Source organism: Cotesia glomerata, linkage group LG3 (genome assembly GCF_020080835.1).
Source record: "Cotesia glomerata isolate CgM1 linkage group LG3, MPM_Cglom_v2.3, whole genome shotgun sequence".
NCBI classification, from domain to species: Eukaryota; Metazoa; Arthropoda; class Insecta; order Hymenoptera; family Braconidae; genus Cotesia; species Cotesia glomerata.
The window spans coordinates 17750716-17764653 of NC_058160.1; the positions used below are offsets into that span (position 1 = coordinate 17750716).

At 30.6% G+C, this 13938-nt stretch overlaps 1 protein-coding gene and 1 long non-coding RNA gene across 2 annotated transcripts; one reads left to right on the top strand and one right to left on the bottom strand.

Annotated features, from left to right (window-relative positions):
• Window positions 1–217: 217 nt before the first annotated feature.
• Window positions 218–1331, bottom strand: LOC123261409. The gene is made up of 3 exons (XM_044723002.1): window positions 1304–1331; window positions 388–651; window positions 218–307 (listed from the first exon to the last, which is right to left on the bottom strand). The coding sequence occupies exons 1-3, from the start codon at window positions 1329–1331 to the stop codon at window positions 228–230; spliced, it is 372 nt and encodes a 123-aa protein (XP_044578937.1). The 3' UTR covers window positions 218–227.
• An 8976-nt stretch (window positions 1332–10307) lies between these two features.
• Window positions 10308–11735, top strand: LOC123262036. Its single transcript, XR_006508829.1, has 3 exons — window positions 10308–10408; window positions 10448–10656; window positions 10994–11735. It is a non-coding gene; the product is annotated as an uncharacterized LOC123262036 (long non-coding RNA).
• The last annotated feature ends 2203 nt before the right edge of the window (window positions 11736–13938 follow it).

The window sequence follows — 13938 nt, forward strand, 5'->3', positions numbered from 1 at the left end:
TTGAGAATTTACTTTCAAATTACTTCTTTTAATCAGGGTAAGTAATAAGAAATTTTAATATTGTATTTATTTATTAATGTCCTTATATTTTAATTGATAGCAACTTACGTAGTTGCGATCTAAATAATATATATTTATATTTAGTCATTTTTGAACATCAACATATTATATATTATTATATTATGTATCATATTATAAACGTTAAACTGATAAATATTGAAATTTCGTCAATAATTTTGCATTATATCCAGCTCTTGAAATATTAAGAGATCATCAAAATTACCGTCAATAATACCACCATTACTGCCTGAAATACAAAGTAAAAGATGTTATTGTTTTTATGAATTATTTATGATGAAAAGAAAAGTTTATCCCAATAGTTAATACCAGGCACGTTTATTTTCTGGCCAGCAAAATTTTCATCCTCTGAATTTTGAGTGATATCCCGTTGGAAAGCTTTTAGAAATTTGCTCGCACAAGCCAAAAAATTCGGAACATCTAAGGTCCTGTCATTGAATAGTTGCCAGGCTTTTAAAATCTTTATGTCCATCTCATTTTCGTAAGGGTGAGGAGCTGGTCTTACAATATTATCACCATTGCGTAATGATAGATACTCAATGTGAGTAACAGCTTGTAATGTAGTTAAACTCTCTGAAATAGAAACAGTAGTAATCAAATTAATTCACAGTGAAACCTATTTTTAACTTCCCGCTAAGAAAATCGAAAATTTTAAAAATCGGGAAGTTATTGTTTTTACCCCGTTTTCCGAAAATCGAGTTTTCATTAAATCTCGACGTTGTGAGGTCATAGGAAGCTTCCCTGACTATTCCCGCGATGTTGTGTGTGTGTGTGTGTGTGTGTGTGTGTGTGTGTGTGTAAACCTCTCAAAACTTTTGAACGGCTTGACCGCTTTAATCGCGGGTGGTGCCAATCGAAAGGGTTTGACTGAACTTAGATTTTGAATACAAGTTCGACCGATTCGGACCGATAGATTTTGAGAAATCTTAAAAAAACCGAAAAAAAATTTTTTAATGTTTTTGAAGTGAAACTTCTTTAGAATCGTTGTGATTTCAAACCGGATGCAACGAAAAAACGACAGGTAAGAGACACAAATACAAAAATGTGTAGGATGAAGCCAGGGGAAAGAATGAGACAGAAATATACATACAATTTGTATATTATCGGTCTCTCCTCTTTGTGCCATACTTCGTAGCGTCCCCACTCCCGTCTTCTAAGCATAGTCGCCTGTAATTTGTGAGCCAGAGCGAGAGAGCAGATGTCAGTGTGTATGTATATTGCACACTGTTTAATACGTGCTTGTATTTGAGCATTTAACGTGTGTAGTGCATGTGAAAACTACGTGAGCTTACTGTACACTGTACACACTGCACTGAAGATAAGTCTTTCAAAGTTGCTTCCTTTATCAATTGAAGTAGCCCAACAATATAGATCACTTTTTAAATATGTTCGTGTATTGATTATCGATGAAATTAGTATGATTGGAGCCGAGTTGTTGTCCCAAATAGATTCAAGGTTAAAGCAAATCACCGGTAATTTTGAAGTCCATTTTGGTGGATTAGATATAATTTTGATTGGTGATCTACGTCAACTACCGCCAGTTCGTGCTACCCCAATTTACAAACAAATAAAACGACAAATAGCAGGTTCAACACTATGGCGAGGGTTGAAATTTTTCGAACTAAACGAAGTTATGCGACAAGCTAATCAAAGTTTTGCAACAATATTAACAAAAATTGGTAATGGACAGTTGTTAGATCAGGAAGAGCTAGATTTAATTGAGTCACGGATTTACTCTGAAGAAGAAGCTGAGAGACTTTGTCCAGACGGTATACGATTGTTTTTAATAATCATTCAGTTGCTGAATACAACAATAAAATTTTGAATTCTATAGAAGAAAAAGTGAATTCAGAGGCAACTGATATATATATTGGATGTAGAAATGTTGAACAGCAAACTTCTATGCGTCAAAAATTACATAAAATGTCAACTATTGATACAGGAGGTTTGCCATATCAAATTACATTGGTTTTGAACAAACCATACATGATAACAACTAACATCGATGTATCAGATGGATTAGCAAATGGTGCGACAGGCAAATTAATTTTCATGGAATATAATGACAAAGGAGAGATAGGTCGTTTATGGCTAGAATTTCCAGAATCTCCAAAAATCGGAGAAAAATTGAGAAGAAAGGCAGCGGCATCAATTCAAAAAATAATCTTCATCCACTGGCAGTACCAATAGATCGCAGAACATCATCTATACCACTAGTACCTAATAAAACCGTTATTGTAAAACGTAATCATTTCCCATTAGTCTCTGCATGTGCAATGACGATTCACAAGTCCCAGGGAGCTACTTTTGGTGAGATTGTATATGAATATGATAAATCACACGTTCAACAACTCCTGTACGTCGCATTATCACGAGTTACATCAATAAACGGCTTATATCTCGTTTCAAAAAAAAATGATAAAAAATTTACCATGGCCGAAGAGCGTCAGTATCTACAATTGATCTACAACATGAATTTCGAAGGCTGAACTTGAATCGACTTGAGACAATTACAAATGTTTTATATGATTTCTTAAATAAAAGAAAAGGGATGTCACTGTTTACCTTTAACTGTCAAAGCTTACGAGCTCATGTACAAGATCTGCAACATGACAATATAGTGTCATCGTCAAATTTTTAATTCTTTCGGAGACATGGATGAATAATGAAGATATTGTAGACATTCCAAATTTTAATATTGTTGTTAATTACAAAAGACCACGTACGAGGGCAGGCGGAGTAGCAATTTATCACAACGTAAATGATGGAGCCCGTGTTGTTACGCCACAAATGGATCTCAATGCACAACAGCTAGAATCATTGTCTGTTCAGCTTTCGAAAGTTGGAGAAATATGTGCCTGTGAGAGCAGAAATGACCAAGGAGATTTAATTTTGATCGTAGCAATTTACATCTTTCCCAACCAATCAATAAAATCAGTTATTGAATTTATACATGAAAATTTGATCAAATATACCCCAGAGGTATCGCGAATTCTCAAAAAGAATTATGATAAAATTCCGATGATTTTAAGTGGGGATTTTAACATAAATTTTGCATCAGATACAGCGCTTCCTTTGATTGAGTTTCTCGATACAACATTTTATTTAAAAATGTGTAACAATCGCACTCAATCAACTACAAGATCAAAAACGGTAATAGATGCAGTGTTCCAAAGATATATCAACCAAATTGAAACTAAAATATTTGTATCGTATTTTAGTTATCATAAGCCTCTTGTATCATTTGTTGAAACTGAAAATATGGAACTTGAGTAATAGATTATGTAACATATGTTAAATAAAATATAAAATATCTTTTAAAATTAATCAAAATACTTTCATTTTTGAACAATTAAACTTTGTAATTATCCTACCCTTGTTATAAATATTCATCTCATTCTTTTGTCGATTCACTGAAGTTTCACTTCTATCGTGTGTGAATCGCACACACACCTTTTTTTTTTTTTTTTGAGATTATTTCTTTTAATGACTTAATATTCGTATTAATGACAGCAAACGAAAGCGTCGTTCGTGGTTATTTTAATAAACACATTTTAGTATTTAAGAAAATTTCATTAAATACTTATGAAATTTTATTAAATACTAATATAATTTTATTAATATTAACTAAATTTTTTTTCAAGTCCAAATAAACTGTTTTATTACTATTGAATAAAATTCTCTCTCAGTGTAGAACCATATGTTAATAGAGCGAAAAAAAATACATAGCCGTTCCAAATAAATCACTCTAATATATAATTAATTATTAATAATTAATAAATTAGGTATAGAACTCCGTTAACTATAAGGATAAATCATGTATAAAATTTGAATTACTTGAAGTAGCTCGAAAGATACTCTCAAGTTAAGATGAATCATTTGGTCAAGAGGTAAAGTGTCAGTCTGAAGAGCGCGAGGTGTATGGTTCGAATCCCCGTCGGCACCGATTTTTTTTTTTTATGGACTTGATCGAGTCAGACATGAACAGATCTGATCAGACCTGAACATGCCTGGCCAGGTCTGATCAGACCCGGTCATTTTTCATACCTGATCAGACCTGAAGACTCATGCCTGTTCATGTCTGATCAGATCTGATCATTTTTTCCCGGGAATGTCTCGAGCTTCTGATTCGTCATCTATTAGCTCACCTTCATGACATAATTGTCGGCATATATCAATTGTCTTTTGAATATCAATATTTGACTCAAATTCTTTTCGTTTTTGTGAATTTTCGGTTTCGTGTTCATCATATATAGTTGTGAATTTCATATCTGCTAATATTACTGTGTCTTCATTTCTAAATGGTATATGTAAGGTCACCATTTCTCTTCTGTACTCCTTGTAATCCTGAGTCATGTCATAATTTCTATAACGAATAACTTGAGGCTGCTTCTTTCTGATGTAATCTCCCTTTCTGTTTTTAGTATAGTTTGAAACAAATTGGGCTAAAGAAATTCCTTTCAATTCTTCTGGCCGTTTTTGATACTTGTCATGCCAATCTTCCTTCCAAATGTCAGTAGAGTCGTCATCAAGTTCATCAATTTGTTTTTGTGTTTTTCTTATCCTCTGTCGTTCAATAGGCCAACAAGTGTTAATATACTGAACCGCTACTGACGATTTAGACATTGGTAACCTTAAAAGATACCAAGCAGCTTCTTGACTACTCATCTCAATAGTATTCAGCATGTCAACGCTCATTTTACGAGTTATTTCAACAATATCGAATTCTGGATTCTCATTCATAACTTCTATTATTTTGCGTTGTAAATTGCTAATGCCTCTGTTGGTTTTATTGACATATTTGACGACATATGCCGCGCAAGAATATTCTTCAGTAATTATCTGAAAATCCATATTTGACTTTAAGACATTAAAAACAAATGGATTGAAAGTATTGTGCCATTTTTCGGACGGATGTCGTTTATAGAATATTCTTGGTCTACTAATACCTGATCTTAGTATATCTTTGTATTCTTCATCTGATCTGATATTATTACTTTAATAATAATCATCAATACTGTCATAGTCATTACTTTCTAAGTTAATTCTAATTTCATTATATCTTTTCAAGTGTTCTTTGTAAAGTGGATTCGTTTTTTCCATCGGTATTAAAATCATTGTAGATTTACAAGGCATGAATGGTGCTTCAAATCGGCACTTTTGCACAGAATTAGAGCCAATTTTTTTGTAGCACGTGAAGGTATGCTTATGCGTAAGTAATTTTATGTTTCCCGATGCTTCCGACGTTGATACTGATACTAAACTGTTAATCATTTCTATTGCTTGTTTTTGCTCTTCTCCAAGAATATCTGTGGGAGCATTATCCAGCCATAAAAGAATATGCGCATGTGGACTTCCTCGATGTTGAAATTCAATCCTCAAGAAGTAGTTAATAACTCTAAACTTACCAAAAGGACTGAACTTCTTTGATTGTAAAATTGTCATTATTACATTAACTAACTTGTTAAAATAAATAGCACATGTTACAGCATCGTTGTTAATTAATGAACTTTTTTGGATAAAACTTAGTTCCGATGCGATAAAATTTTGCATATCTTCTTTTTCTTCAGCTAATTTATGTAACAATGTTAATAAATCCGGCCATCCTATTTCATTTGCGCTTAGTGTCATGAATGTAGTTGGCTTCCCTAGCTGCCGAATCATTGCGAATAAATCTTTTTTTCTTGCAGGCCAATACCAAACTGAATTCGGGATTGACCGTAGAAAAGCTAAATTAGACTCTATGCAGCTATGAATATACTCTTCGGATTGAACTTGTTTCTTAGTTATATTGGTATCTGTACCAACATGTCTAAACGCGATCGTTAAACAGTCACGAACTCGCAGTCTCATTATTTTTACAGCTATATATAACAAATGATAGGGATTGACTCCTCGCCGATCCTTACGTCCGCAGTTCACTAGATGCCATCATAAAAGGTGTAGCTTTGACTGCATCCCTAAATTTTCTAAAGTGTCCCATATAAATACTCGGAAATGATAGCTCTTCAGCATGCTCATCGAATAATAAACTTTGTGGGATATTGTGTTGCCCTGGCGCTAATCTTAAATATTTTTCTTCATTCCATACCAAAGTTTGTTGTTGAGCAGTTAGGCTTTCTTCAATATCGATGTTTTCACTAAATTCGTCAATGTTCTGCTGTGTAATCAGTGGTGTTTCTTGATTAAAAAATGATTCATCAGTCTAATTGATCCGATGCTAATTAGGCCATAAACAAAACTACTTTTATGAATCATTTTTTTTTTTAATATGTACATAAATGCAATGTTCATCATTGACATCTCTTGGAAGTAATCGTACCATTGTATCAACAGAAACAGGAACATTGATAATTTGTCCGTATATGCCGAATTGTCCTTGAACGTGCCTTAATCTTCTTATTTGCATAAAAGGAATTCGAGGAGAAATAAGCCTTTCAGTGATGAAATCCATTTTTGGTAAATGTTGTGGTATTTTTGGATAGTGAAATCCATTATAAACAGAAAAATTAGGAATGCTATTTTTATCTATTGCTGATTTACAAGTAGAGCAAATTTTGAGTGCATCCACATTTTGCCCGTTAGTTATTGTGTTAATAATATTTCCAGATGCAGATGGTTTCTTTAAATCTTTTTCAAACCAAAGTCGATCGCAGATTGAGCAAGCATGTCCAAATTAATTATTTTTAAAGTTATCGTTAAAATATTCATGAGCTGATTTATGGTATCTAAATTGACTGTAGTTATTCGGAATCCGAACAAAAACAGTTTCACTGTAAAAAAAAGTCGCGCCAAGTCCACGTTCATAAGACTATTAGGAAAAAAAAATTTTTTTTTTTCTTTACAAAAAGATACAAAATAAAAAAATTAAAAAATCCAAGTAACCGATATGATTGTTAATGATTTTCGGAAATTAAAAAAAAAATTTATTGTAAATTTAAAAATAAAAAAAAAATTTTAGAACGTATTTAGTGTGCGTGGTTGCAAAATATTTTACTTTTAATGAAATTCGTAAAATCTATTTATTAGGACTTTAAAAAAATTGAAATACACAATGACGCACACCAAGTACGTTCTAAATTTTTTTTTTTAATTTTTAAATTTACAATAAAATTTTTTTTAATTTCCGAAAATCATAAACAATCATATCGGTTACTTGGATTTTTTAATTTTTTTATTTTGTATCTTTTTGTAAAGAAAAATTTTTTTTCCTAATAGTCTTATGAACTTGGACTTGGCGCGACTTTTTTACAGTGAAACTGTTTTTGTTCGGATTTTAGTATTTTTTGTAATTATAATGAAAATTTACAATTGATAACAACTTAAATCTCGTGTTGACTGCATTTTTTACTGCAAACTATCCCCTTGAAGCTACAGTTTATGTAGATGTAATTCCAGTGCACCCTGGCGGCCATAGATGCAAGCTATGAATCACTTTTTTTTACTGTAGTTGCGTGTCTATAGGAAGGATTACTACACATATTCATTTTATCTAGTCTGTGGCGGTCACCATTCCCCATCGAAAAAAAGTCAGGATCAAAATTTCTGGGCTTACTATAGTTTGTGCTGATAAAATCTAATAATTTTAAGTGAATTAAGTGTTATAATTGATTATAATTAATTAATATCAGTAAAATAAAGTATAAATTACTTTTATAATATATCATTTTGGAAAAAGGAGAACCATATAATTAAATAAAATTTTGCATTCTCGAAATACCGTTCTGCTTACAGTAAACACAGTCGGTAGTCTGGCGCTCCGTTTACAACGGGATTTTTGAACGGAACTTGGCGCCAGATTCTACCGAATCTGTGGATTTCTGTAGTATTTGGACTTGATTGACTTCGTCCAATTTGCTGAGATACTTCAACTACTACATGCTGCATTTCTTCTAAACCAGCTACATTTCGAGAATTTGTACTTATTTCATCTATTATTGGATCGTTAATTATTTCTGTAAATTCGATATTTGGAGAAGTAGATAATTCTGTAATCACATCTGCATTTTGTAGACGCCTCCTTCTTTCCGCTTCACGTTGTTTCAATTTATCTCTGTTCTGCTCCCTGTATCTTTGTTGACGTTCTCTTTTTTTTTGGAGAGCATTTAGTTCATTACCTTGATCATTTCTTTGAATGGATGATGGTTGTATTTTTTCCGAACCAGATGAACTTTGAGCAGTAATTATTTCTTCATTATTCAGTTCTATTCTATTCGTATTTGAAGAGGTAGATGGTCCGGCAATACTTTGTGAATATTGTATGCGTTCTCTTCTTTCCGCTTCACGCTGCTTCAATTTGTCTCTGTTCTGCTCCCTGTATCGTTTTTGACGTTCTTTTTTATTATTATTTACTTTAAAAAAAATATATAAGTGTTAAAAGAAGCTTAAATAAAAATTAGTTTATTCTGGTACTATTCGATTAATAAAATCTTACATAACATTAATAGTATGTCTTGTGTTTAACTGATCTTGGTGATGTCCAGTTTCAATAATAATATTTTGTGACCCCTGTGATGATTGTTGGGTTCTGAAATATTTATAAAAAATATGTTATTAAAATATACAGAAAAATTTAAATTGGCTTCAATATATTAGTAAACTCAAGAATTTTAGCTAGTTATTTCAATATATTACTAAAGATCGTAAATTATAAATATCAATAATGAATGTTTCACTATAAATTCCACTATGATTAGAAAAATTAATTAATTTTTTAATGTTCATATTAATAACAAATAAGAAAAACATTCGTGCGCTGCACGCCATCAGCTGATTTTGAAATACAATTCTGTCAGTCTTAATAAATTTATTCTCTAAGTAATTGTTTTAATGCATTAATTTCAATAAGAATGAAATTAAAATTAATAATTAATTTAAAAACATTATATGCAATGAAATTTATGTGAATTTTAATCTACCAAGAGAGTAGATTTTACATTTACTGGCGCTCAAAACACACCAAATATACGTGTGCTTAATGCACAGATAAATGCATACTTTAATTATAAAAATATAATTAACTTACTGAAGACTTGATAGTGTGTCATAGTGTGATTTTGCTTTCTTTGCAGGAGGCTGATCACTTTCACTCTCTAAATTATCACGGTCAGACATTTTATTATCAGAAAAATAATTTGTTTTCAAGTAAAACACAGGTTATGTGTACTGTAGTAAACAACACTGTATACACTACGGAGTATACACTATAGGTATCCGAGCTCAGTGTAGCGAGAGAGATAGCTTAACGCCGGATCGAGTGGGAGAGAATCGCACAGTCGATTGCGCATGGCGACGCGTCGCCATACCGTACACACTACTGCATATAGACTGTATATATATATACCATCATATAGCGTGGCGACGCGTCGCCACGGCATGCGTCGCCATGCCAGAAATCGGTTTTACGTGCGGCTATAGATGTTTCACATAGAAAAAAAAAAAAAAAAAAAACAAAAAAAGTCATTAATACAAATTCAACAAACAAAAACTTTAAAAATTTACAAATAAACTTTAAAATAATGATTGAAAAAAAAAAAAATCTAAAAAATGTTGTAAAGGAAAGATTTTTAATTTATAAAAATGTATTTTTCAATACAAAAATTTCTGCGAAATGTAATAATTTCGAAATTTTTAAAAAAGTTTCTGCAGAAAGTAGACTTTACTTACACAATGATTTATATATTAATTTATGTTATTCCATTCAGTGATATTAGTTTTATTATTGATTTCTGTCCAACTGTAATAAAAAAAAATTGAGATTTAGCGTTTAGACGTCCGATCGTGGTCGTGTGTGATTACGCATTTTACAGATGATTAAAAAATTAAATAGACAAAGAAAAATCTATGACTGCTAAAATCAACGGTGACGGATAAATAATAACTTGGACAGACTTCCTCAGAATTTTTTTTCATTGTTAAAAAAATAAATTCTCATTATGTATCATCATATATACTAAAAAAAAAAAAAAAAAAAAAAAAAAACATTTCATTCGAGATGACCGTGAACGTTTTTAGCCTATTAAATAATTAATTTACCAAAATTGGTTACTTCAATCGGAATAATAAGTTAACAAACTGCTTATTCGACATTCTCATAAAGCTTACGGAATACTTTACCGGTTAATAAAATTTATGGATTACGGAAAACCGTTAATTTTTTTCGTTTTTTTTTTTTATGTGAAACATCTATAGACTCACTTGTAAACCGAATTGTTGGCGTGGCGACGCTTGCCGTGGCGACGGGTCGCCACGCTATACTAAGGTATACATATATATATTTTATGTGTAGTAGAGTGTACGGTGTGGCGACGGGTCGCCACGCTATACTGAGGTATACATATATGTATATATATATACATTTTATATGTAGTAGAGTGTACGGTGTGGCTTCTCACTCAGTTCGACGTTGTTGTTTACTACGGTACACATAACCTGCGTTTTATTTAATTTTGATGTGAAACATTTTTATTTTAATTTTTGACAATAAAATATGTGTGATAGTGATAACTCAGAAGATCAAAGTGATCAACCTTGTGCAAAGAAAGTGAAACTACACTATGGCATACTACCAAGTCATCAGTAAGTAGATCGTATTTTTCAAGTGTCCATAAATGTAATTATTATATTTTTATATTTAATTAATTATATTCATATTAATCATATTAGTAATTGTATAAATTATATTAAGATTAATAATTATATAAATTATATTAATATTATCTTCAATTAATTATTTTTTTATTATTCATGAAGGAATTAATATGGAAAAATTTATTAATAAAATTTATATTTGCAAATCTTTAGTCATGTATTGCAATAATTAACTAAGATTTGAGTTCATGAGTATATTGAAGCCACACTCAAAATTTTTTTCTTTTTCTTGTGTATTTTAATATCATATTTTTTAATATTTCAGTTCCCAACAATCATCACAGGGATCACAAAATATTATTATTGAAACTGGACGCCACCCTGATCAGTTAAACACAAGGCATACTATCAATGTTGTGTAAGACTTTATTAATCGAATAGTACCAGACTATTTTAATTTTTATCTTAGATCTGGCCGCTGGAGTGGCCATTTACAAAAACAACAACACTTCACATGTTACTACACTCAACATGGATCTAGCAGTTCAAAATGCTACAGAAGTTCATGTTTCCGAAACATCTATTGATGATATGTGTGCTTCACATGTTAAACTATAAGACGGAAGTGAATTAATTATGATTGTAGTATACATTTCACCTAATAACAAAATGGATCATATAATTTCATTTTTATATGAAAGGTTATTTCCTTATAGTCAAAGAGGTTCAATAATTTTTAAAACGAATAAACATAAACTACCATTAATTTTAGCTGGAGATTTTAATGTAAATTTTGCAAGAGCTGAATCAATGCCATTACAATCCAAGAGAATCTACTACCAAATATGGAACAACAATAGATGCTGTATTTGTGAGATATCTTGATAATGTTTCATCCAATACTTTTGTAACGTACTTTAGTTATCATCGACCAATCGTCACAGTAATACCGGCAGAGGAAACATCGAATATAACTATTACTGAAGTCACAGATGAAAATATTTAAATTGTGGCCACTTGATATTAATATCGAATTTTTATATCACATGTAAATAAATGTTTATTAAATAAAGTTACCATTTTCTGTAAGAAATTCGTAATACTTTATTTTTTCATTAGGCTATATTTAATTCCTGTAATAATATTATCTTTTATGCATATTACTTGTACACACACGATGTTTCACATCTGCCAGGCATCCCATGACGGCTCACATTTTTTTAATTTTAGACGTGATAATGTCTTCTAAATCGATGAACACCGGCTGCACGCGCGAAAAAGTGTCATGTTCCGCCCGAAGCAGAGCGTGCTAGCGAGAATGCGGAACAAGCGATTGAGAGGCCCAAGCGTTGGCTTGTGAAACATTTATCTCTCTTTTCGCGTGATGTCAGAGCTAGCAGTTTGAATAAATTAATAAAATAATTAATATCAATCATAAATAATAATAATTATAACAATTATTAAATTATTATATCAATTTTTAGTTAACAATATATCGATAAGTTCTTTTTTTTTGTTAAAATAATTTTTAAATATTTAAAATTTTTTAATTTTTAAATACGAAATAATGATATTTCAGTGATAAAAATTCAATTCAATTCATAAAAGAATGCAATTTTTCATCAATATTTCTTGATGACGTTATCACGTAAAACCATCATCCGTAAACCAGCTTTACAGACGGCTTTACTTCTAAAACATTTTGCCTAAAAGTCCCGAAAAGTTGAACCTAAAAGCATAAAAATATATACATATTTTTATTAATTCCTCTCTACGAAAATTTTTAACGTAAACACGGCCTGCTAAAAATAATCAGAAAATTTAGAAATTTTTTATATTTATTTTTTTTTCTCTACCAACAGTTTTTGATTCCTTAATTTTTGGGAAAAGTGTCTTTTCAAGAGAATGCAATTAATGTAATTAATGTTTTTGAGTTTAAACAGCTCAAAAATATATTGAAACTCATATTTCTGAACTTGAAGAAATTAATTTATCACTTGCAATCATTATCATTGTAATAATTTTAATTATGACACTTTTCGTATGCGCAAAGAAACATTTTGTTTTTAATAGCAATGGCGCATAACGCATGCGCATTTAACCTCTAGTTAGTAGAAAGAGTATAAAAGATCCGAACAAAAACAGTTTCACTGTAAAAAAATCGCGCCAAGTCCACGTTCATAAGACTATTAAGAAAAAAAAAATTTTTTTTTTTTCTTTACAAAAAGATATAAAATAGAAAAATTAAAAAATCCAAGTAACCGATATGATTGTATATGATTTTCGGAAATTAAAAAAAATTTTGTTGTAAATTTAAAAATTAAGAAAAAGATTTTGGAACGTACTTGGTGTGCGTCATTGTGTATTTCAATTTTTTTAAAGTCCTAGTAAATAGATTTTACGAATTTCATGAAAAGTAAAATATTTTGGAACGTATTTAGTGTGCGTGGTTGCAAAATATTTTACTATGTAGTTTCCCATCTATTGGAGGATTACCATGCATTGTCGAATTACTTAGTCTGTGGCATGTCACTTTTTACATCGAAAAAAAGTCAGGATCGAAATTTTTGATCTTGCTATAGTTTGTGCTGATAAAATTTAATAATTTCAAGTAGATTAATTGTTATAATTGAATATAATTAATTGATATCAGTAAAATAAAGTATGAATTACTGTTATAATATAAAATTTAGGAACAAGAAGTACCGTAGAATTAAATAAAATTTTGCAACCTCGAAATACCGTTCTGCTTACAGTAAACACACTCGGTAGTCTGGCGCTCCGTTTATAACGGATTTGAACGGAACTTGGCGCCAGATTCTACCGAATCTGTGGATATAAAAGCAGAAAAAGAAGTGCGCTTATAGAAAGAATAGTTTGCTATGTTGGATGTAGGCGTGTGTAAGCAGTAGACACGTGGATAATAGTCATCATTAAATTATTCTATCCAGATGAATCCAAAAAAAAGTTATTATTTTCAAATGGGGTCAACGCATGCTGGGCCATGTTAATTTTTTTTTTAATCTAATTCATCCATATATTTTTTAAATCGTTCGTTTTTTAATGTACTTTAAAAATATATATATATATATATATATATATATATATATATATATATATATATATATATATATATATATATATATATATATATATATTAGGGTGTGCCAAAAAGACGATATTTTTTTTTCACTCTTAGCCCAAAATATGATAGGATATGTCTAAACAAAAATTCTGTCAAAAGGCCAGCTCTTAATTTCAATTTTAAGA

Bases quoted from the DNA above. Each gene is read 5' to 3' on its own strand.
- LOC123261409 (XM_044723002.1), bottom strand. From the start codon at position 1,331: ATGCTCAAATACAAGCACGTATTAAACA. The intron at 652-1,303 runs GTGTGCAATATA...TTTCTATTTCAG, and splicing joins ATACAAGCACGTATTAAACA to AGAGTTTAACTACATTACAA. The intron at 308-387 runs GTATTAACTATT...TTTGTATTTCAG, and splicing joins CCAGAAAATAAACGTGCCTG to GCAGTAATGGTGGTATTATT.